The 25,831-nt window shown below is 38.8% G+C and overlaps 1 protein-coding gene and 2 pseudogenes across 1 annotated transcript; all 3 read left to right on the top strand.

The window, feature by feature from the left end:
* The first annotated feature begins 5,190 nt into the window (after positions 1-5,190).
* On the top strand, positions 5,191-6,754 carry LOC148803388 (putative F-box protein At4g22030 pseudogene; annotated as a pseudogene).
* Positions 6,755-12,727: 5,973 nt separating this feature from the next.
* On the top strand, positions 12,728-15,187 carry LOC148803387 (putative F-box protein At4g22030 pseudogene; annotated as a pseudogene).
* Positions 15,188-22,508: 7,321 nt separating this feature from the next.
* LOC104594396 (putative F-box protein At4g22030) lies at positions 22,509-24,462 on the top strand. The gene has a single exon (XM_010254687.2). The coding sequence runs from the start codon at positions 22,603-22,605 to the stop codon at positions 23,905-23,907; it is 1,305 nt and encodes a 434-aa protein (XP_010252989.2). The 5' UTR covers positions 22,509-22,602; the 3' UTR covers positions 23,908-24,462.
* The last annotated feature ends 1,369 nt before the right edge of the window (positions 24,463-25,831 follow it).

Below are 25,831 nucleotides of genomic sequence, written 5' to 3'. Positions count from 1 at the left end.
TCCTTCGGAACTGAGCCTAAAGTCCAACTCTAGTGACCACAATGGCATCATAAAGGGTGTAGCTCTAGTGATTTCCAAGAGTGGTGGAGGTACAAAAGACTTTTTCAAGTTGTTACAGGATACTCATATTATACAAGGAAGCCTTTGGGTAAATGATGTTAACTATGGTAGTTGAACAACAGTCAACGAGAACTCTAATGTTTGGCTGAATTAATTGGAGTGACGAAACCTCAAAAATGTTTCCAACTGATGATCGGTTGAGGTTTTACATGACTGGAAGGAATTTAGTGTACAAATTAAACGCAACCTATTGGCCTGTTGGGTGAGGCAACCTAAAAGCATCTCCTGTGACGAAACAACTGCTATCTAACAAGATCTAACCAATAGTTGGCAACAACATTTGGCACTCAAACACTTTGATCAGTTGAATGCGAGCTCAAGTTTAAGACTATTTGGTTTGAGTTTAATCCCGGCCAGGGCCGACACCAAAAGTTACACGAATTAAGTATTTGAATTGGACCATGACTATGTCAAGCTGGTCAGTCATGCTAATCAACGGCCCATTTAGTCTGTCTTTTCATGCAGTTTTTTGGCTGTTTATAAGTCGTGAAGATCAATTTTTAGTCTATTTTCATTTGGCATACTAAAGATTTAGCCGTCAAAAGACGGAACGTTGAAAAGATGTGAGAAGCCCATTTTGGGTTGATTTCGGAAAGCTCCAAAAAAAGCTTCTTGTATCTTTTGTATTTTAATCTCGTGCAAAAAGACGTGTGAAAAAACTCACGTCTACTAAACGTACTTCGGACTACTAAGATCTTCATGCAAAAGCTCAATGCATCTTTTACATATCAGAACTACCAAAAGGTCTTTTCAAAAAGGCATACCAAACGGGCCCTAATATTAGCATCAACAACATCTAGTTGTCAATTATCATTAAGCTCGAGTTGTTGTGATTAATGCTACCACCACTCATATTGTTGCTGTTGTCGACCACGAAATTGCTCTCATTACTACTATTTCTTGTAAAATCACTCAAGGTCATGCATTTTACAAAGATGACACGTGGCAACATAATAGGTATGTTGGTGTCTCATTTGTCAAAAGGACATTTGCTATGATGGGAATTAGAACTGATGGGCCAAAAGTTACTAGGTCTGTCAAGAGACTAGGCGTCTGTTTGGCATCGATGCCATTGCTCCATAAAACAATGACACATCAGCACCACATTGGAAAAAATGGTGTTTTAGGAAACGCTTGTTTGTTGGAACGATTTTTTCCTAAAAAGCGGTTCTTGAAGTCATACCTTGGAAATTGGGAAGGTGTGGCTTGGAGCAATGCCAAATTTGGCGTTTCTTGGAGCTGCAACTCATTGCTGTCAATAGGGAAATGAGGTGGCAATGACAGGGACATGATGTGGCACTGGATAATAGGTACTAGTGCTGAATTTGTTTCCTGGAGCATTGGTACCAAACATAACATGTTGTTGTTGCTCTAGAAAACGTTCTACCTGGAAGCAATGTTTTCAAAACAAAAAGGCATTGTTTTCTAAAAAAACGGTGCTGTATCTATAGCATTGATGCCAAACATACACTAGCTAGGCATAATTTGTCTGACCCATATGCCCCTCTTCAAACGAAGCCTATGAAAGGGAAGAGCTGGTATGTTTTAATAAAGTCTTATTATCGATCTGCATATTTGATCATGCCTCTTAATCCTGTAACATAAAAAATTCTTAATGATGAGGTTTATGTAAAGATGAGAAAAAGAATTTGCATTGTCAAGGTTGTTGGTAATGGTGCTCAGTTTATTTGTAGACCATGTTTGAAACAACATTGTATTTATATCTATATATTAAAATGGAATGTGCCAATCTGGCACTTTTCTTCTTTATGGTTTTTTCAACGTCACTTTTTTATTTTTTTTGTTTTTTTCTCAAAAGTACTTATTTTTTAGTTTTTTTTTCTGAATTTTAATTTTAAAATTAAAAAAATACTTAAGTATTGACCAATCACTTTTAAGACTTTTAACACTCATTAAGAACTCAGCCATTACCTCTCTCATTGACTCTTTTAGTAACCTATCCTCACCATTAACTTTCTACTCATTAATAATAATTCTCTTTCATCTCCACTACTCCATTAATTAAATATCACGAAATTCATTAACTTTTATGTATATCTATATCCATTTTAGTTTAACTACAATTTTATAATATATATATATACATTAAATAATAATTATTAGTAAAGATTAATTATATTGAAATTGAGATATTCAATTATATATTATTACGCTAAATAATCTACTTCCATTTAAAATTATAATCCATTTAAAATAAAAATAATTATTAATTATTATTACATGTGGCATTTCTGAACAACTAGACAACATCTTAGCACCAAGTAAGCTGATCACCTTGATAGAACAACTAGTAGTAGTTCGCCTAGGGCTGACTTGTAGTACCTCGGCCTTGCTGGTCTAAGAGTCCTCGATGTGAGAAGCGACCTCCTCAAGGACTTGCCGAGAAGACTAGGGTCCATGTAGCAACTTGCGAGACGTGCTTATCAACCTATTCCTTAACCCTCCTATCAAGACTGACTTCTCTAGGGTAACGACGCTCAACTGTTAAGCCCGCCTACCTGCATAATCCGCATCAGAGTTGATCGAACGAACCTTACCCCTCTGCATGGATCACGTAATTGATTGAGATATCCTCTCCAAACCTAGCAGGAGCGATTTTCTGGGAATCTTAAACTTGTTACAAGGAGCCTCTAGATCGTTACACCTATATAAAGGCATCACTTCCCTGATTATCCACAATTTAGCTCTCGCAACTCTCTAGATCTCTCAATTTTAGCTCTCTCAAAAATCTCCAATTTGCTGACTTAAGCATTGGAGTGCCCATCCCTAGTAAAGCAACTTGGGCACTCTAATACTGTCTCCTTGTAGGTTGCCCTAGTAAACTGTACAGCTCGACATTCAAATCGCCTTCCAACTTGGCATTATTTAGCTAGGCATCCAAGTCACCTTCCAACTAGGAATGTCCAGCTCAACATCCGAGTCACCTGCCACTAAAGGATCTGTCAGATTGCACACCATCAATTTTTGATAAAAATATTTTTATTAATATAGTAAAAAGAATTTAATTAATAAAAGGAATAAGATAAATTAAAAACTAATAACAATTTAAAATTATTATAAAACTAATGCGAAATTATCTAACAATTATTAGTTTTATGATTAATTATTAATAATTTAAAACCAACTTAAGTTCTACCAAAAATAAAAGAAAAATTAATATAGTTAAATAAGGAATTTAAATTTAATAATAACTTATAATAATTAATTAAATTTATTTTTTACTAATTTCAAAAACTTATATAAAATTTTACTTTTAAATATGGTTTAATTATTTTAAAATCAATTTAAATTCCATTAAAAATAAAAAAAAAATTACAAATACTTGCTTGGGTTTTCTAACAATCCTATGAAATTCCCCAATGTTTGGACCTTAACAAAACCTCCTCTATTGTTTTGAAAAAAAAGTGGCAATACTTTCCCTTTGTCATCATTCCAAATTAAAAATGTTGGTTAATTTTGCTTCACTTCAGCCTTTTTGCCTTACTTTGTCCAAGAAGAGTAAGGAGAACTATTCTTTGAAAGTAGTTTTGCAAGATAAATTAGTGGAAGGTAAAGTTAAAACTTTTAATTGTATATGATAATGCATTAACATTGATAAGGGTATTTTGGTAACTTCAATGTCTTTGTTAATGAAAATTCAAGGGAAAGGAGGTATTTGTACTTTTTTTTTCAAAACCAAAGGGGAGATCATTGTTAGGGTCAAAACACAAATGTGGTTTGAAGAATTGTTATTTGGATGTTTTTTTTTATAATTTTACCTAAAATTAATACAAGAATAATAATAAATCAGTAAAAATTAATAACTTGTTTTCAAAATAATTAATAAAAATTAGTATTAATATACAAAAAATAGATATTTATCTAGAGCCACTTTCACTAAAGAGCAACTTAGATTGTGATTGGATAAACTAGATATAACCCAAAAAATAATACTTGAATTGAAATTAGATGAACACCACTTAATTGAAAATGTCATAGATCTTCATCCTGAATTTTGCTTATAAATAAAGCAAAATTTATCTAGAGTCACTTTCACTAAAGAGCAACTTAGATTGTGATTGGATAAACTAGATATAACCCAAAAATAATACTTGAATTGAAATTGGATGAGCACCACTTAATTGAAAACAAGCCCTCAACACATTCAAGTCACTAAGCTTAAATCAAGGTTTTAAAAATTGACCCAAAAACGAAACTGGTTTGATTTCCAGTTTTTGGGATAGTAGTTCAGCCATGTGGTTTGAGTGGGTCAAATCGGTAAAATTTAAAATAATACAAAGATTTGTCTTTAACCATTTCGACATTTTATTACAAAATAATAATTCAAGGCCAAAACAGAGCGGTTCAATCATCCAATACGGTCCGATTTTCAAAATAGTGGCTTAAATCACCCTTGACACAAAGAAAGGGCATCTTTGTATCTTCACGGACTCCTTAATTATAAGACGCAAGCGTCCTTTTTAAACCATTCAACTGACGGGCAGGTAATTAGGTTGAATATCAGCCTGAGAAAAAAAAATATATCGACCAAAGCCTTTTCCTAAGGCGGTTAAAAATTAAAAGTCATCATTAATGGCTTAATGCTGATGTTTCTATGCAATAATTTCTTCCCTAGCTAAGTGGGACCCAACCAATGGTCCAAGCTGATCCATTGATTATACAACACACGTGGCTAGTTATGCAACCCAAGAACGGCCATTAGGGTCCTGTGGCGCTTACGTGCATGGCCATATATCCAGGCCTGTACTATTAAAACCGAAAAGAGTTTCAAAGTTTAGAGAGGCTAAAAGCCTTAAAACTGGGTCAATTACACAGGCTTGGCCCGTTCCAAAGTTTTACTTGGTTTATGCCGTTGAAAGTCAATGTATGAATGCCATGCTGACCAACCAGAAACAGTCCGATATGCCGAACCGGTTCAAGATGTTGAAAGTAAGATGGAATTCCATTCAATTTCTTCGTTCTCTCTCTTCTTATACTCCTCTCCATCTTACCAAGTATAAATGAAGATGAGGCTGGTCTCTTCTCCACCATCTTATCTCGCTGCTGACAACCAAAATCCCACTCAAACCCAATTGCAGAACAACAACCATAACATCGGGAGCCAAATTAAAAAAATTGGCAAACTGTGAGCATCAGGCCATCAGCATAGCATGGCGGTCCTTCGAACTTCCGGTCTCCTGTGCTCTTTCTCCTCGTCATCATCTTCACGACGAAGAAGAGTATTGGCTACTCTTAATACCCCAAAACTCCAACCGAGTTCTCTTTTTTTTCCAAAGATCCCAACTACGGACTTGGTTGAAGAATTGAAGTTGAGAAGTGGATACACAACAGCCACAACCATTACCCAGACAGAAACGAAGCCTTTTGACACTAAAGTTGCTACCAATACCACGAGAGATGATCATCAGGAGGTTAACTCCAAGTCTACGGTCATTGCAGAGCTTTATGCAATCATGGAAGCTGCTGCAGACAGGGCGGAGATGCATGCCAACATCCAGAAGCAGCGGAATAACTGGAACCACCTCCTTCTCACCTCCATTAATACATTCACCATCACCGCTGCAACGATGGTCGGGCTGGCAGCAACAGCTGGAACGGGAGCACCACTTGCCGCACTAAAGCTCTCATCTACTCTATTATATACGGCAGCTACTGGGATGTTGCTGGTGATGAACAAGATTCAGCCATCGCAACTCGTAGAAGAACAACGCAATGCGACAAGGCTATTCAAGCAACTTCACGGGCAAATCCGAACAACTCTTACACTTGGTAGTCCTAGTCCCATGGATGTTAAGGACGCCATGGACAAGGTGTTTGCTCTTGACAGGGCTTACCCATTGCCCTTGCTTGGAGTGATGCTTGACAAGTTCCCTAAAGCCTTGGAGCCTGCCGTGTGGTGGCCACAACAAAGTAAATTACGAGAACAGGACTTCGATGGAAGAAGAGAAGGAAATGGATGGAGCAGAAAGCTGGATGAGGAGATGAAGCAGATAGTTGCGGTTTTGAAGAGGAAGGACACTGAAGAGTACTTGAGGCTGGGAAAGATAGCTTTGAAAGTTAACCGAGTTTTAGCCATTTCTGGTCCTTTACTCACAGGTCTCGCAGCTGTTGGGTCAGCTTTCGTGGGATGCTCTTCTCATGAGACATGGGCTGTGCTGTTGGGTGTCAGTGCTGGAGCTTTGGCAAGTGTTATCAACAGCTTGGAGCATGGTGGGCAAGTTGGAATGGTGTTTGAGATGTACCGGAGCACTGCTGGCTTCTTTAGATGTATGGAGGAGTCCATAGAATCCACTTTGAAGGAAAAGGACGTAGAGAAGAGAGAAAATGGGGAATTGTTTGAACTGAAGGTGGCTTTACAATTGGGAAGAAGCCTATCGGAACTTAGAGATCTAGCTGCTTCAGCATCTTCAATAGATGGGGAGGCCAAAGAAGAGTTTGCAAGCAAGCTCTTCTGATTTCTCCATGGATCGGATCCTCTCTGATAATCAAATTTTGCAGCTCACCAGACGTTTTCTAGTATTCTTTTCTGTATCTATAACATCGCCTAGAGATGGGTCCACAAATTTCATTGTTTTCTATATACTCAATTTGTTCATTCATTGTAATTGTAAACAAACAGTATATGTTTAATTCCTTCATTCATCTATGCTATATGTCTCTCTCTCTCTTTTTGTTTTTTTTTGATCCGTGGTACATGTATATATATATACCTGCAGATTGGTCATTTATAAAGCAACTCCCTAAATTGGGGCAATACTTAGCTCCTACCCGGTCACGAGGACATTTTCAAGGTAAATTTTAGAGTACCTTTAGGGTTAGGGGCCTTGGGTTTATGGGTTAGATGTAAAACCTAAAAATCAAGAGGTGGTATGCTTTAATCCGCCCATGATGGCTCGGAGCCAAATAAAGAATTTTGCCATTTTGTGGGGTATTTTATTTCTTTTTATCAAATGTGGGCTATTTATTCTCACTCTCCTAGCTATAATCTTCTTTTCACTCGAACTCGTACATCGCATAGGTATTATAAATATGTATTAAAATTTTGAGAAGGTCATTGTCCCACTTGTTATTGTACTATTGATGATTTGATTGCTAACCTATTCATGCATGTTTTATGGGGCAATTGCAAGAAAATACCACAAAGATGAAGACAGAGAGGTATTGACTTCGAGTTCGTATTTGCTGTTTCCATGGTTGCATCAAAATGTTCCAACTTCCCAATAAAATATGAAGATGCTGGGGTCCAACCAAAAAGCAGATCAGCTAATGTTTTGAATTTAAAACAAACAGATTGTGTCAGAATTTTGTTGGGTGATGACAAAATTTGCTGTCACCATGGTTGTAGCATACCTTTCCTCATTGACTTTACGGATGCTGAATATATATGACTTTTTTAATATATCTAAGGTTTCTATTTTCGATTTTAAAATATAAAATTAAATTAGTAACGAAGAATCTAATGGGATGGGACGTTGCTTGACTTTAAAGGGAAGGCAACCCATATGTTGACCTAATGACCTTTACCCCGGGTATTAATGATAAGAGCTTCCAAATGTTCTCCTCCACTCTTAGTATTCCGAGAGAGTTTATTAAACAACTGCTTCGTGAAGGCTATTTAACGTCTTCTATTTAGTTTGTTTTGTTCTTTTTTTAAGTATTACTGGTTGGGCTTTCTCCTATTCTTCTGTTTCTTCTTTTTTATAATGATTTATAAAATTTCAGGTAATCATCTCTCCAATTCAACTAAATTTAGGCTGTGTTTGTTTTTATTATAACGTTATTGGCATGGTTTTCAAAACTGGACTGGATCAAATGGTCGGATCAGAAAAACCAGGAACTGGTCAGGCGATCGGTTCCATTTTTCCCCAAAACAGGATTTTCTCAAAAAATCATTGATTTTGGTTAGTAAATCGCTGACTCGGGCGGTTAACAGTTAATTTTGGTCTGCAAACCGCTGACCATTTTTTAAATTTTTGTTAGAACGGGCCAACTGTTCGGTTCAAAAGGTTGGAACGTTCGACCCAATAATCAGACCCTTGACCGGTTTGGTCTCTGGGTCGTTTTAAACATGGTTTTAAAAGCCGACCTAGAAACGGAACCGCTCTAGCTACCGGTTTTCGGGTTAGCAGTTCTATTGTCTGGGTCGAACGGTTCGGACGATTTGTATATTAAGGCAAATATTTTATACGAGTTATGAGATTTGAGAAAGGTTATCGGCTAAGAAAGAAAAAAAAAAAAAAAAAAAAGAAAAGAAAGAAAGAAAGGAAAAAGGAAAAAATAAAAGAAAATAAAGGAAAGAAGGCCATGTTTGTTTGAGGTGGAAAATCGAACTGGAGTAAATTTTACACCCCGGTTTGTTAATATTGCCTATGTAAAAGTCCATTCTCACCAATATTTACATTGAAAATCAATGAAAATTTTACATTGATAAAATCGATGTAAACTTTTCCTTCTTCTCCGTCAAATGGTCTCCTCTATACGAAGAGTCGAAGAGAGAGTGAGAAGACCTCCTCTCCTCTGATCGTGAGAATCCCCCTCTATCTAATGGTCTTCGTCCAAAGAAGAGCTCGTCGGCCATTAACATTCTATCACCATCCATTAACATACTCAAAGCGCGGGCTTATCGAGATGAAATCATTGTCGTCAATGGAGAAAGAGATCCGCAGGCTCAATGTCAACTCCATGGAGTTTTAGAGTAGATCTCCTTCCAAACCGAGCCTAAGGCAAAGGGTTTGGGTTTCCTGCACTAAGGTCGGCTCTAGCCTTTAGGTTTATTTATTTAACAGACTGAACTGCCTCACCTACAAACCTTCATTTCTAATCGTTGGAAAATATTTTCCAATTTTCCAACTCTACTAGCTCCTCCTCAATCCCTCTCTACCGCTCATTGCATTCTGCGACTAGGTGTTGGAAATACTGAATCCTCTTGAGGCTGCCTGAAACTGCCAACACATCTCTGCCATCCTTCCTTGCATTTGAGTATCCTATGATTCTTTTAGCTTCATCATCAAGAATCGATACCCATCTAAGGATCTGAGGAGATTCTCTGAGAGAAGCTTGTTATGCTCTTGCAGCGCAGCAGCGTTCCTTTCCTCGTCTCCTCTTCTACAGTTGCAGTATTTTTTCTGGCAGTGCAAGCTTGGACCTTGGCCAATAACATCTTGTTCTGTGCTTTATCATCATTGAGGAACTCCTCTGTGTCTTTTAGTTGTGAACCTTTCGAGCAAGCTCCCTTGCTATTATCTCCTCCTTCCCCAAGCCTGAGAACATCCGTTCCAGGTTCTTCTATGCCGCCATGCTCGCACTGAGTTTCAAAGCAGAGCAGAGTTTCACTTTTACATCGAAACAACCAAACAACATGAGAGAAGAATTCCAAAACACCCTAGTTCAATTTTCGATTGATCACTAAACCGGGATCAAATTTTCCATCCGTGTAAATTTAAATTTACACCTCTACCAAACACAGCCGAAGGAGGAGGGAAGGAGGGAATAAAAAAGAAGAAGATGGTGGTTCGACGCTCACCGGCAATGATAATGGCGACGGTGACGGCGAAGCGGTGGCAACAAACATAGATCTGAGATCCAAGTTCTCAGATCTTCTTCTTCATCATCATCATCATCTTCTTCTTCTTCTTCAGATCTGAGATATGAATTCAGATCTGATTTCATGTGTTTCTCTCTTGCAGCTTTATACTGCAAACGGCTGTCTGGGTCAAATGAGTCAATAGTTTGACCATCCGGATCTGGTCAGCGATGGTTCAAAAACATTGGTTTTAAAAACCATGGTTATCAGTTTGCATGTTCTCGTGTTTATTTCCAGTGTAAATATGGATTGTTATAAAACTCTTTTTCCGATTTATATTTTCATGCGTTTGTTTTCAATGTAAGGTTTACAATGAAAATCAATGTAAATCTCCCCATCCTTTGTATTTTACATTGACAATTGATATACTTTTACATCGATTATCACATAAAAATTGTTCCAACAACAGTTAACTAAAATTTTAATCCCATCGGAATTGAACTCCACTAGTTGAGTTTTACCTCGATGGAATTTATACTGAAAACAAACTCAGCGTTAGGGGTTAAAAGAAAATTTCTATTTGTCTTTTAAGATCACATGATGAACCTTGTGCTGATAACCAACAGAAACTGACCGCTCAATGTTACAATTTAGAAAGACAGTAATGGTTGGATTCTTGGGTAATAAACTATTAGGAGAATAATAACAATAAACGAGTAGCCATTTCGGTGGGTCTTTACGTCAATACATCTATGAAAAAGACAACAAAGCTGGGTAATTAATTAAAAAGGTGTAGTATTCCTGATTAGAGGTGCAAATGGGGTACCCAATTTGAAACATTTACGTCAGGCCAAGGCTTCCTGGGGTATTGGAAATTTAACAAAATCCCAACTCAAAGTCTGCTCAAATTGTACTTTTATTCTTCATGATTTAATATATTTGATGAATCTGGATTAGTTGAACGCTTTAGCTGTGTGGCGGGCTGTGGAATTAATGATAATGTTTTCACCCCATTGATAAAAGTAGATCAGATAAATACAATATTGTAAGTACGTTCGATGAACATTTAGAAAATATTTTGACATTTATATTTTAAAATATTCACAATTTATCCTTGAAAAAGATTAAAATCCACTTTTAATAGTTGTCAAAATATTTATCAAATATTTACTATATTATGCCTACTACATCCAGTCCCTGATAAACGAACCCACATTGAGGGGTTAAATGTTTGTGGGTCTCATGTATTTTATAACTGATGTGGAACATTATTCTTGATTAATAGCGCATATTGAATTGCTATTACTTTCAGCTAAACCTATCTCATATTTGATAGGTGTTGGATAAAAAAATGAATTAATCATTTATGGTGAACAGAAAACAAATGATCATATGTAATTGGATGAGGATGTGATATGTAACTTGGACGGGACCTACAAGTAGAACCATGCATGGGAAAACAAGTAGGATGTGTTATATACTCTAATATTTATTCTTTTAAGTTTATATTGATAATACCTATGAAAGATTATAAAAAATTAAAAACTATGTTAATTTTATTTTAAATTTTAAATTTTTATTTTCATTTGAACAAATTGAACGATTGAATTGGCCATTGGATTAATTGGGATATCGAACTGTTTGACCCATGACCCAGTCACTAAAATGATTCCATGTGTGATCAAAGTCTGAGTCTGACAACATGTATTGATTTCTTCAATAAATATTACCAGTTGGTGTGATGGTCCTATTGATTCTTCCGGCCAACAAACATTATGTAAAAAATAAACTGAAAACACTACTTTCCAGCATTGTAAAAATTTTACGTATCTACTCTCAAGGTTTAACTATTTCAACTATTTGGAACATGCACACCGGATACCCCCTCTCCCTCTACCCAATTTTGGGGCCACGAAATGATATAAACAATCTGACCACTTGTCCGGTCCAGGTCTCACGGTTGCTTGGGTTATGAGTCTCGCAAAATAAAAACGGAAAAATACAGATAGGTCTATTGCATATTTTTGATTTCCACTTCAGATCTATAAATTAAATACTTTGAGTTGGTATTAATTTTGAGCCCGCATCTACCCTAGATGTATTTTGAGCCTAAAAATTCTGATTCTCCCAAATAAAAATCCATATAATGGTCTAATCAGAACTAGAAAGACCAATTCAAAGTGTTAAATGGCCTATCGAGATTGAAGTGACAGCCTCATTTGGTAAGTCTTTTCGGTAACTTAATCATTCAAATTTGTTCTTATTGTATTCATTTTGAAATTATGAGAAGTGAACGTTGAGACTAGTAGACTTCCGAGTACAGAACGTTAAACTACGAAGATAGAAAAGAAAAGGTTGGGATCCTGGTCTTGTCTACGACATCACCGTTGATGATCCTGGTCTTATTGTATTCACGTGTGACGCCACCAAGAAAGTAGCGTCATTGATCTCAACTACCCTTCCTTTGCCGTCCCGTTCGACACCGCAGAGTGGAGGAACTACCGCTGCGACTTGAATCCACGGAGACGGAGTTGAAGACGAAGAATAGTGATTTCGATTGACATTTCAGTTCGATGGAGATGAGGAAGAGAAAGGGAGAGAGAGAAAAACTGAGAAAAAAAATGAGGAACAGTAGATGTTTTGGTCATAAATGGAGGCGACTTGAATCCATCGCCGCCGCTGTTCGGGACGATGAACAGTATTCGCCATTTAGGGGTATTTTGATCATAAAAATTATATTTGTGCTGACGTAGACAATTTTCGCCGATGAATATTAACGATACTTTGACGGATGGTGAATTTTGAAAAATGAAAACTTAGTGAATTTTGAAAAGTTATGGTCATAAAAAATGGATGATGAATTTTGAACAATTTCCCAAAAATAATAAAAAGGCTCCATTTGAAACTTTCTCAAAATAGGCTAAAACGGGTTTTTTGCATCTTTTTGACACCTTATTAGCTTTTAACAACTAAATCTACTACAAACCAAACGGATAAAAAAACGCAAAGACGATCAGCAGACTGAACGCACAGAAAGACGTGCCAAACGGGGGCAAGAGTACAGAGTCTGCCCGTTTCAACGTTTTACTGTTTATTTTCTGTTGAAAGTCAAACATAAGAATGCAGACAGCAGATCCCGTCTCACAGCAAGAGAAGGGGAGACCAACCAAAACAAAGAAACAGTCCAACCTCTGATCCATTCAAAATGTTGACAAGGACTGAATTATTATCTTTTCATTTCTCTAGATCTCTTCTCTCCTTCGTTATATAAATGAGATCAGGAAAGTCAGCTGCTCCATCGTCTCACACATCTTCAAGCCAATTAATCCAAAAGCCTCCCAATACCCACCACCAAACAACAGCAATAAAAGGCGAAGACAAGTAGCAGATTATTAAACATGGAAGCCCTTGGATCTTCTAGCCTCGTGTGTTCGTCGTTCCGGTCATCGTCACGTCGCCAAAGAAGAATACAAGCTACTCTCCAGATCCCAAAAACCCCATCCAATTTCCTCTCTCTTCCCACGCTTCCTGCCGGGGACTTGGTGGAGGAACCGAATTTGAGAACTGGTTATACGGCTAGAACTAGTACTCAGATAGAAGCATGCCCTTTCATACCAATTGTTCCTACTACTACTATTACTAGTACTACAGCCACGAGAGACGATGAGGGAATCTCCAGCGCCAATTCCGTTGCGATTTCCGAGCTATACGCTATAATGGAGGCTGTGGCTGACAGAGCCGAGATGCACGCAAACATTGAAGAGCAGAGGAATAACTGGAACCACCTCCTTCTAACATCCATCAACACAATGACCATGGCTGCTGCCACCATGACCGGACTTGCATCAACTTCTGGAATGGGAGCCCCTCTTGTGGGACTCAAGCTTTCATCCACTCTGTTATATTTGGGCGCTACTGGATTGTTGTTGGTGATGAACAAGATCCAACCATCTCAGCTCGCCGAAGAACAACGCAACGCAGCAAGGCTGTTCAAGCAGCTTCACGGGCAGATCCGAACAACCCTTGCTCTTGGCACTCCTACTCCAATGGATGTAAAGGACGCGATGGAGAAGGTGTTATCGCTTGACAAGGCCTATCCACTTCCCTTGCTTGGAGCGATGCTTGACAAGTTCCCTGAATCTGTAGAACCCGCTGTATGGTGGCCGCAACAACGACAACGTGGCCCTGGTGGCAATGTAGAGAGAAATGGCTGGACTAAGAAGCTTGAAGAGGAAATGAAGCAGATCGTTGGGGTTTTGAAGAGAATGGATAGTGCAGAGTACCTGAGGCTAGCCAACGTAGCTCTGAAAATGAACAGGATCTTGGCGATTACTGGTCCTTTACTAACTGCCCTTGGCGCCATTGGATCAGCTTTCGTGGGATCTCCTAATGCCACATGGGCAGTGTTGTTAGGTGTCATTGCCGGAGCTCTGGCAAGCGTGGTGAACACCTTGGAGCACGGTGGACAAGTTGGAATGGTTTTCGAGATGTACAGGAGCTCTGCCGGCTTCTTTAGACTTATGCAAGAGTCTGTTGAAGCCACTCTAAAAGAAAAGGTTGAGAAGAGAGAAAATGGAGAACTGTTTGAAATTAAGGTCGCTTTACAGCTTGGGAGGAGCCTATCGGAGCTTAGGGATCTTGCATCGTTGTCATCGTCTAGAGGAAACAAGAAGACAACAGAAGAATTCGCCAGCAAACTCTTCTGAATTCTCAAACAAAAATTCTTAACTTTGAGCTGATTTTTTGTCGAGGATTCAAGACTGTTGTATAGCATTAATTGTTCATAGATGCTTCCCCAAAACTAACTGCATCCTATTAATTTGTTCATTTTTTCTTTAATAATATGTCCAATGTTTTCTATTACACATTTTTATTTTTAAGTTTTATTATTATTTAATTATGACATTTAGGGTTGATACATTTGACCAAGGTTTTAAAAACTGACCCGAAAATGGAACTGTTCTAGCTACCAGTTTCTGAGTCAGTAGTTCAACCATCCAGGTCCAATAGTTCGGACAGTTTGCATATTAGGGCATATTTATATGATATTTCAGATTTGAGAAAGGAGAAAGAAAAAAGAGATGTCGGCTGAGAAATAAAGAAAGAAAGAAGAAGGAAGGAGAAAAGGAGGGAAGAAGAAGGAAGAGGAGGAGGAAGAGAGCGGCAACAACGATGACGGCGAGGCGGTGGCAACAGATGTAGATCTGAGATCGATTTCTCTAAAACACATGTAGTCTTCTTCTTCTTCTTCTTCTTCTCTTTGTGCTAGATCCCAGATGTGAGTTTGTGTCTCAAACTGGATCTCAGATCTGAGTTCTCCTCTCTGCAACTTTATAATGCGAACCACTGGCCGGGTCAAATGAGTTGACAGTTCGACTACCTAGGTCAGCGTTTTTCTGACGAAGTCAATGGTTTTTGACCCAAGAACGGGTTAGGGGTGAAATGGAACCAATTGCTTGGATGGTTTCTCGGCCGAACGGTCCAACCGTCTGGGTTAATGACGGTTCAAAAACGTTGCATTTGACACAAAAGGCTGAATTGTTGACTCATCACCAAAGAGGAAAACAATGCCATTTTTGTTTTGGTTTTAAATTTGTATATTTTTATATAATCAATAAATATTATTGTTTGTCACACTTATTTTTCTTTAATATAGTTAATTAATATATGAAAGAATGAAAGTTAAAATCCTCAACATAAAACATAATGAGAGGGAATTGATCGAACAGAAATGTAGTAGTTCAAATTACATTTTGTGCCCTCACAAGAAATTGATCATATTAAAAAATAGGGTGTTCTAGTCAAGAATAGGATTCAATGACTATTAATAGGAATTAATATCTTAAATATAATACATTATGATAAAGATTTGAACAAGGAGAAATGTTGTTCAACTTATATTTCTTTCTTACAACTAGAGAGTAGAGAGTATCAAATTCAAAAATTGGGGTACATTAGTCAAACAAAAGTTTCACATTATCTATCATACTTTTAATGGTACTAGTAATCGTGCACGTGCTTTGCATGTGACAATTCTAGATGATGATAATAATAGTAATAACATATTCAAAATTTTCTATAAATGTTATATATTTTTTTATTCTTATATATATATATATATATTTTGTTGTTTTGTACTATTAATCGGATGCAAATTGCAAAATCCAAGTGTGAATGCATAAACACCTCGTTCAAATATATGATAATAGGATCAAGTGACAAGCCTATTTGCTTGGCTAGAGTCTTATTTTTGTAATGTTTTATCTTTTTGGTGTATCATTTTTTTATTCATTTATCAAAAAAAAAATGTAAGATTTAAATAGAGATGATTGAATGAGGTGAAAAGTAGTAGTTCAATTTACAATTTAAAACTCATAATTAAATAGAGTCTAAATTCAAAAATGAATATTTTAGTCAAAAGAAAGTTTCACAATTTTATTCATATTTTTAATAGTAATGTAAATGTAGAATTATAGATGTGTTCAAATTTTTCTATAGTTTCTTTTGCAAAATTTATGTATCTTTTTCATTTTTATATCTTTATATTTTATTATTTTTTGTTATTTATTTATGGCATTAAAGGTTAACACATTTAACCCAAAAGTTGAATTACTTATTATTAACTTTTATATTTTATTTTTTCTAATTTTAAATTATGTATTTCATTTTCATTATTAATAGAAATAATTATTGTTTATGATACTTATTTTTTTAATTAGATTAATAAAAATACCATAAATGTGTCTAATTTTTTTTTTACATTTGTATAATTTTATATACTAATTTATATTTTAAAAAATTTATTACCTAACTATAACTTCATAGATTGATCAATTTGATTCAGATGATTGAATTGATTGGTCACCACTTGAATAAACAATGATTTTGTGTTTTGGTCAATTTTAAAATATATGGGGTTAGATCTATACTATATATAAAAGTGTAGATGTAATGTGAAACTTTTTTTGGACTAAAATTACCATCTACTTCTTTGTTTAAAAATGGGTATAAATGTCATTTTATTATAACTTTAATGTCAACGTTAATGGTTACTAAAATGCCCATAATTGTGTATTTAGTCCATCTCTAATGGCAAATTTAAAATTGTAACTTCAATTATTATTTCCCACATCATTTAATCCCCTTTCATTAAGTCTTACACTTAAATTATTAACTTCTACTTTCTCTTATTAAATTAGATTTGTGTCAATATTTTTAACAATATAAACCCATATATTTTAAAACTGACTCAAATACCAAATCATTTTTAATTCAAATAGTGACTAAGCAACTCAACCACTCAAATCAAATTGATCAACCTACCAACAAGGTTCACTATATCGATACATATGGTATTAAGAGTTTCTCAATATGCCCTTATACAGGGTGTATTGGGGTTTTGACCTATTCAGAGGGTGGACGAACCTTAAACCGGACCCTCTGAATCGGTTTCAAGGGGCAAGACGCAAGAGGACAGAGTATGCCCGTTTCAAGGTTTTACTGGTTATTTTCTGTTGAAAGTCAACATAGGATGAACGTAGGAGAGAAGGGGAGACCAATCAAATCCAAAGAGAGGAAAAAGTCCAATATCTGATTCATGATCCGTTCAAAAAGTTGACGAAGACTAAATCATCATTCATTCATTTCTCTCTCCATTCTGACTTCTATAAATGAGATGGAGCAAGTCTGCTGCTCCATCGTCTCACACATCTTCAGGCCAATTAATCCAAAAGCCTCCCAGCAATACCCACCATCAAACAACAGAAGCAAGAGTATTAAACATGGAAGCCCTTGGAACATCTAGTTTCGTGTGTTCATCGTTTCGGTCATCGTCACGTCCCCAAAGAAGAATACAAGTTAGTCTCCAGGCCACAAAAACCCGGTCCAGTTTCCTCTTTCTTCCCAAACTTCCGGCCAGGGTCTTGGTGGAGGAATTGAATATGAAAACTGGTTATACAGCCAGAACTAGTACTCAGATAGAAGGAATCTCCAGCTCCAATTCCGTTGCAATTTCCGAGCTATATGCTATAAAGGAGGCTGATGTAGGCGCTTTAGGCAAGCCTTTGGCGCCTTGACAAGTGGCCAAGCTCAGAGCCGGTTAGCCTCAGCTTTACCCATAGGCCGAACCATGTAATAACAAGAGCTTGGCTTCGGCCGATCATGTACACCCCATTTTGTAATAAAGCGAGTCTCTCTTACCTCGCCTCAAATTCTCAGCGTATACATTCTCGTCTCGATCGAGCACCCTCCCGCAGCACACAACCTTCACCAAGGTTACACACTCAGATTGGACCTCAGTCCAAGGCACACGACCTTTGGAGGTCATACGCCTACTCGCCAAGTCCCAGTCATTGGCCGGCTGGCCATGGCATACGACCTTCGCCAAGGTTACACGCCTAAATCAGATGTCAGCCCAAGGTTTATGACCCTTTGGCGGTCATGCCTCGACCTCAACGGTCCTCGGACTTCACAGGTTCTCTGCCTTAACAGCCCTTAGGCTTCACAGGTCCTCGGCCTCAACAGCCCTCGGACTTCACAGGTCCTCGGCCTCAACAGCCCTTAGGCTTCACAGGTCCTCGACCTCAACATTGTTTGGACTTTACAGGTCTTCGGCCTCAATAGCCCTCGGACCCCACTGGTCATCGACCTCGAAGGTCGCACCTTGGTGGCCACGCCTCAGCGGTCACTCCCTAATGGTCGCACCTCAGCAGTCACAACCCCAAAGGTCGCACCTCGGCGGTCACACCCCGACGGTCGCACCTTGACGGTCGCACCTTGGAGATTACACCCCAATGGTCACACCTCGGCGGTCACACCCCGACGGTTACACCTCAACGGTCAAACCTCGGCCCCTCAGCGGCCACGCCTCGACGGCCACACCCCGACGATCACACCTCGGCGGTTACACCCCAATGGTCACACCTCGATGGTCACACCTCGGTGGTCACACCTCGGTGGTCACACCCCGTTGGTCGCACCTTGACGGTCACACCTCGGCCCCTCAGCGGCCCTTCAACTCTGAGCACCACCACCGTCTCACGTACGGCTGTGACCCGATGCCCACCTCGGGACGATCCAAACCTTCAATGCCGAGACCCATCTCGTGCGTGGCCATGACACACCCACTCGTCGTCTACATCTCACACAGTGGTGTCCGATGTCGGGTCCGCTCACGGGCTCATTAGTTCATCTGAAGCACACGATTGGGGGGCACACACATCTTGTACCCGTGGATAACATAGAACCAAGCTCTTTGGAGCAGAGGCCAATGCCTCCATGCTCTTTGGCCCTCCACAACCTCTTGAAGGAGCAGAATCGACACAATAGCTAACAGAAGCCCACCGAAGCCGTGGACGACGTCTACGCAAGCCCGACCGGCTCTAATGAGGCCTCAGCCACTGCAAACGACTCCACGTTCTCAAGTCGGGCTATCCTTAGCGACTGCAAAAACAGGACCAGCACTTCCTCGCCCAAAGACCGTTCTCTCTAGCTCGGCTTCAGCCGAGGTCCTCACCATGGAAGGCCACTCAGCGCCTCCCAGCAACTAAGACATCCACCACGGCCTCGAGAGTGGGGGGAAAATGATGTAGGCGCATTAGGCAGGCCTTTGGCGCATTGACACGTGGTCGAGCTCGGAGCCGGTCAACGCGTCATATGGGGCAGAGGTCAGTGTCCAGCCGGTCAACACGTCATATGAATTGGTTTCAATCCATACCTGATTTATTGACACCTTAGACCAAATATTGGCTTAATCCAACCCAATCTAATATAAATTTATTATGGACGATATAGATCCCTTCCAATCTAATAAATATTTTGGACTGGATTGGTCTAATTCAATATGTCTTGTTGGTCCATCCAATCTATCTAAATTGATTTGGACTGAATGGGTCCAATCCAAAACAGGTTCATTGACACCCTTACTTCATTAAGACCCAAATTCATTACATAGTTAAAAATATATCATGGTCTACTGATCTTGGAATTTTTGTAATACTTTATGTGTAAGGAAAAATTTCATACATAGCATATAAGATAATTTTGATTAAAAACTTGTTTTATTGATTAATTTACTATTTACTGTCATTTTTATTAAAATTATATTGTCAGAAATGAAGTAAATACTGATGTAAAGAATACTCGATCCAATTATCCCAATTAATAATTTTTTTTTGTTTTTTAATTCATCTTTCTTTCATTCTTTATTCAAAAAAAAAATCTTCCTTCATTCAATTGATGAATTGATAATCCGGAGCTAGGACTGGCCTCCCTATCCCTAATCAGATCCGACCCATGACAAGTCTCACTATAACTAGAAAATCCCCATCAAAGCATTTCTTAAATGGTCCGTCAGAACTATAGGGTTTTTTTTATCATAATAGTGAACCACGTTTTAGGGGGGAGAAAAAGTTGGCTGCGAACAGGCAAAGCTGTTTTGAAGCTTTTTGCACATGACCAAGGTTCAAAGTATCGATCATACGTATCATTCCGGGAGCTCCCCGATATGTCCCTACAGAGGGTGTATCGGGGTTCTAACTGGTTCAGGGGTGGAGGAGCCTTAAACCAGCCTCCCTGAACCTCCACCCCCTGAACCGGTTTTGAAAAAATTAAAAAAGAGTAAAAAAAGCAATAACGATATCGCTCGATATGCCCCTACCGACGTATCGGGTGTATCGATATTTTGAACCTTGCACACAACACGTTACTCACTTAGTTGTTTATTGTCTTTTTCAATTAAAAATAGGGTAAAATACAAAAACCTCCCCTGAAGTTTTTGACAATCATAAAAACCTCCCCTATAGTTACATTTTAGCAAAACCCTCCCCTCTATTTTTGGCAAAATCAACAAATATCTCCCTTCCATCAATGACGAAGACGAAAAACGTTAAAGAGATGACCATTTTTTTAAAATACCTATTTTACCCTTTCTCGAACTCTATTCATCTTCCTCACACGCACAACGGCAGAATGGCGGTGCACTCCCCCCTCCAACCTTCCCACTTTTTTGATTTCCCTCTGATTCTCTCTCCCCAACAACCACAGAATGGTTGTGCACTGTTCATCTTTGTGTCTCCTATTGTTTATTAATGTTTCTATCTCTGTTGATGAAACTATCTTTACCTTTCATCTCCCCAGATTACGTTGACTTGCAAGATTGGAACAACCAAAGTAGCACCAAGAATCCAAGCAATCACAATGACATCAAGTATCTGATTCCTCTACTGATTCATCCCAGTAGATACTTTCTCTGGCCCTTCACAATCACTTCGCTCGACCTCCGATACCGCTGAAATCTAAGCTGGTCGATAACCCAAACCATCTGGCTACTTCCAAAACTCCGTTTCCTCACCGTCCTCCTCTTCTTGGCGAACGCCCCCATCATTTGATTCTAGACCCATATGCTTAACTGAATCCTTCCTCGAGATTAGCGTCTATGGCTGACCAACAAAGAATGGGTTAGGCAAGAAAGGCAATAGTGGGTCGAGATTGAAGCCCAACCTCAACATTCTGACGAAAGCAAAGAGAATGTTGAGGTTAGGTGTTCCAATCTCGGTGCTGCTCTGGTCATTCCAATCTTGCAAAGATGAACAATGATTTTTTGCAGAAATAAGTAGTGCAAAGAATTGAAAGATGAAACTGTAAAATAGATATATTTACAAAAATCCCCTTTTACCAATGATTTTTTAAGGAACGTCTTTGTGGCTGTTCTGTTCTATTTTCTTGATTTAAATCAAACAAAGTGAAGAAGAAGAAAGGGAGAAAAGGAGGAGACGCAGAGATGAGCAGTGCACTGCCATTCTACCGTTGTTGGGGAGAGAGAGAGAATCAGAGGAAAATTGAAGAAGAGGGAAGGTTGGAGGGGGGAGTGCACCGCCATTCTGCCGTTGTGCGTGTGAGGAAGAAGATGAACAGTGTTCAAGAAAGGGGAAAATAGATATTTTGAAAAAAATGGTCATCTCATTAACATTTTTCATCTTCGTCATTGATGGAAGTGAGGTATTTGTTGATTTTGTCAAAAATAAAGGGGAGGTTTTTGCTAAAATGAAACTATAGGGGAGGTTTTATGATTGTCAGAAATTTCAGGGGAGATTTTTGTATTTTACCCTTAAAATATAGATTACAATTACTATTTTACCCCACCCCTTGCTAACGTGTCATGCACAAATCTTCACCCCAGTTGTTTTAGGGCCCATTTGGCGTGTCTTTCCGAGCGGTCTTTTGGCTATTTATAGGCTAGGAAGATTGATTTTCGATCTATTCCCATTTGACTCGTGGAAGATCTAGCTGCCAAAACACGATGCACTGAAAAGACGCAAGAAGCCCATTTCGGGTAGATTTCGGGAAGCTTCAAATGAAATTTCCTGTGTCTTTTGCATTTTAATCTCGCGCGGAAAGACGTAGACAAGCACACAGAAAGACGCACATCTGCCAAACTGTCTTCAGGCTACCCAAATCTTATGTCAAAAAAGCTAAGTGCGTCTTTTAACTATCAGAGCTACAAGAGCATCTTCTAAAAAAGACACGCCAACCGGCCCTTAATTTTTCATATTTTTTTTCAAAAAGCCCAACCCAACCAAGATGGGGGACGCTAAACGGGGGCAAGAGGACAGAGTATGCCCGTTTCAAGATTTTACTGGTTATTTTCTGTTGAAAGTCAACAAAAGATGAACGCAGAAGAGAAAGGGAGACCAATCACCAATCAAAGCGAAAGAGAGAGAGAAGAGAAGAAAAAGTCCAATATTTGATCCGTTCAAAATGTTGACAAAGACTGATTTACCATTTATTCATTTCTCTCTCCACTCTCTCTTCTATAAATGAGATGGAGCAACTCTCATCTCAGCCATCTTCAACTTCGAGCCAATTAATCCAAAAGCCTCCCAATACCCACCATCAAACAACAGCAATAAAAGGCGAAGACAAGTAGCAGATTATTAAACATGGAAGCCCTTGGATCTTCTAGTCTCGTGCGTTCGTCGTTCCGGTCATCGCCACGTCGCCAAAGAAGAATACAAGCTACTCTCCAGGCCCCAAAAACTCCGTCCAACTTCCTCTCTCTTCCCAAGCATCCAGCCGGGGACTTAGTGGAGGAACTGAATATGAGAACTGGTTATACGGCCAGAACTAGTACTCAGATAGAAACATGGCCTTTCATACCAATTGTTCATACTACTACTACTAGTACTACAGCCACGAGAGACGATGAGGGAATCTCCAGCTCCAATTCCGCTTTGATTTCCGAGCTATACGCTATAATGGAGGCTGTTGCTGACAGAGCCGAGATGCACGCAAACATTGAAGAGCAGAGGAATAACTGGAACCACCTCCTTCTAACATCCATCAACACAATGACCATGGCTGCTGCCACCATGACCAGACTTGCAGCAACTTCTGGAATGGGAGCCCCTCTTGTGGGACTCAAGCTTTCATCCACTCTGTTATATTTGGGCGCTACTGGGTTGTTGTTGGTGATGAACAAGATCCAACCATCTCAGCTCGCCGAAGAACAACGCAACGCAGCAAGGTTATTCAAGCAGCTTCACGGGCAGATCCGAACAACCCTTGCTCTTGGCACTCCTACTCCAATGGATGTAAGGGACGCGATGGAGAAGGTGTTAGCGCTTGACAAGGCCTACCCACTTCCCTTGCTTGGAGCGATGCTTGACAAGTTCCCTGAATCTGTAGAACCCGCTGTATGGTGGCCGCAACAACGACAACGTGGCCCTGGTGGCAATGTAGAGAGAAATGGCTGGACTAAGAAGCTTGAAGAGGAAATGAAGCAGATCGTTGGGGTTTTGAAAAGAAAGGATAGTGCAGAGTACCTGAGGCTAGCCAACGTAGCTCTGAAAATGAACTGGATCTTGGCGATTACTGGTCCTTTACTAACTGCCCTTGGCGCCATTGGATCAGCTTTCGTGGGATCTCCTAATGCCACATGGGCAGTGTTGTTAGGTGTCACTGCCGGAGCTCTGGCAAGCGTGGTGAACACCTTGGAGCACGGTGGACAAGTTGGAATGGTTTTCGAGATGTACAGGAGCTCTGCCGGCTTCTTTAGACTTATGGAAGAGTCTGTTGAAGCCACTCTAAGAGAAAGGGTTGAGAAGAGAGAAAATGGAGAACTGTTTGAAATTAAGGTTGCTTTACAGCTTGGGAGGAGCCTATCTGAGCTTAGGGGTCTTGCATCATTGTCATCATCTAGAGGAAACAAGGAGACCACAGAAGAATTTGCAAGCAAACTCTTCTGAATTCTAAAACAAAAATTCTTAACTTTGAGCTGATTTTTGTCCAGGATTCAAGACTGTTGTATAGCATTAATTGTTCATAGAGAACACCTTGGAGCTCTGGCGATTACAGGAGCTTTGCCGGCTTCTTTAGACTTATGGAAGAGTCTGTTGAAGCCACTCTAAAAGAAAAGGTTGAGAACAGAGAAAATGGAGAACTTTTTGAAATTAAGGTCGCTTTACAGCTTGGGAGGAGCCTATCGGAGCTTAGGGATCTTGAAACTAGCATTTATCAGGTATGGGAGGAGCCTATCGGTGGACAAGTTGAAAATGGATAACTTCTGTACAGCATTAATTGTTCATATATAGATGCTTCCACAAAACTAACTGAATTCTTTTTTTTTTTTTTTTCGAAGCCTGATTAGGCAACAAAACTAACTGCATTCTATTCATTCGTCTGGACACAGTGATCACTGATCACTGAAATCCATAGCCTTTTCTTTTTTTTTTTTTTTCAAAGCCTCGATTTGTTGTTTTGTACTCCTTCCAAACTGAGCTTTATCGAACATTGCAGATTAGCAGTGCACTTTGGTGTAACGACACTTAGCACTCCTTAGTTTCAATTTGGCTACCTTGGATCAATTTGAGAAGGGTAATTTGCAAATATTAATATGTATAACGCAAATATAAGCTTTGGCAATATTACATACAAGGTTTTGCACCCTAAAGCTGTGGAGAGTTCACCTGAATTACTTTTTCTCTACCTAATAACGTGCGTGTCATTTGGGATAGCCCCTCCCCCAGCCGGGCCGGCCCATAAGCCCCCAACCCTGGTGTGTGGTCACGTTAGGATCTGATCCCAAGCATCCACTACAATCAGACAGAAAAGAATTGTCAGACTAGATTTGGTCCAATCCGATTTAATTCAATATAAGTCTATTATAAATTGATCAGGTCCAATTCAATCTGATAAATAATTTGGACCATTTAGACTGGCCCAATTCATTGTCTTAACTATCCAATCTGTTTAAATTGGTTTATTAATTTAGACAGTTATATTCTTATCTTTTATTAATGAACTGAATATTGGTTCAATTTCACCAATGAACTAAATATTGATTCAGCTTCACCCAATATATTCAATATAAATTCATTACAGATGAAACAAATTCAATCCAATCCAATAAATACTTTGGACCATTAACTTTTACTAATCCAATTCAATGTCTTATTGATCTGTCCAATCTCCCCAAATATATATTGGTCCAACACAAACCAGTACATTGACACCCTAGCAAGAAACCTTATCAACTGACAGTCTTAGTAGGGGTCCAAATTGGGTACCCAATTTTAGGAATTTAAAATCTATGGAGCTTAGGCTTCCGGTAGGATGGACCCATTTAAATTTTAAAAAATTTCAATCAGAGCCAAACCTAAGTTGCGCCCTTATCAATAATGGGGATTCATTCGTACTCCTAATGAGTCTACTAGATTAAGCAGGCAGTAGGCACATTTGCTTAGCACACTAAGTGAGAACTGTAAATTTTCTAGCACTTGTCCATAAGTAGTTGAAATGATTTATAACAAATTTATATTTTATAAGACAGTTGTGAGAATATTTAGAAACAAAAAACAAACCTGGTGTTTGATATGAAACAAAAAACAGACCTGAAGCCATTATTCATTGAGATGGCCATGGATCAGATAAAGATCAAGATCGATATTCGAATTATAATTCTTCGAGGGTGTAATTTAGAGCAGCTCTTCCCATGTCTGGCGATTAGTCAGAGCACCATAGCTTTGATGTGATGAAGAGATGCTTTCTGTCCACGGTTGCTTGTATGGCTTTATTGAATACAATACTTGGATGGGATAAAATTGTCTCTTTTAATAATGGCTTTTTATGATTAAAATAGTTATTTTTTATTTACTTGCGAAATAAAAGAAC

The sequence above is a fragment of the Nelumbo nucifera genome, chromosome 1 (assembly GCF_055504915.1).
Source record: "Nelumbo nucifera cultivar China Antique chromosome 1, China Antique-T2T, whole genome shotgun sequence".
Lineage (NCBI taxonomy): Eukaryota > Viridiplantae > Streptophyta > Magnoliopsida > Proteales > Nelumbonaceae > Nelumbo > Nelumbo nucifera.
This window is presented reverse-complemented; position numbering and strand designations above follow the sequence as displayed.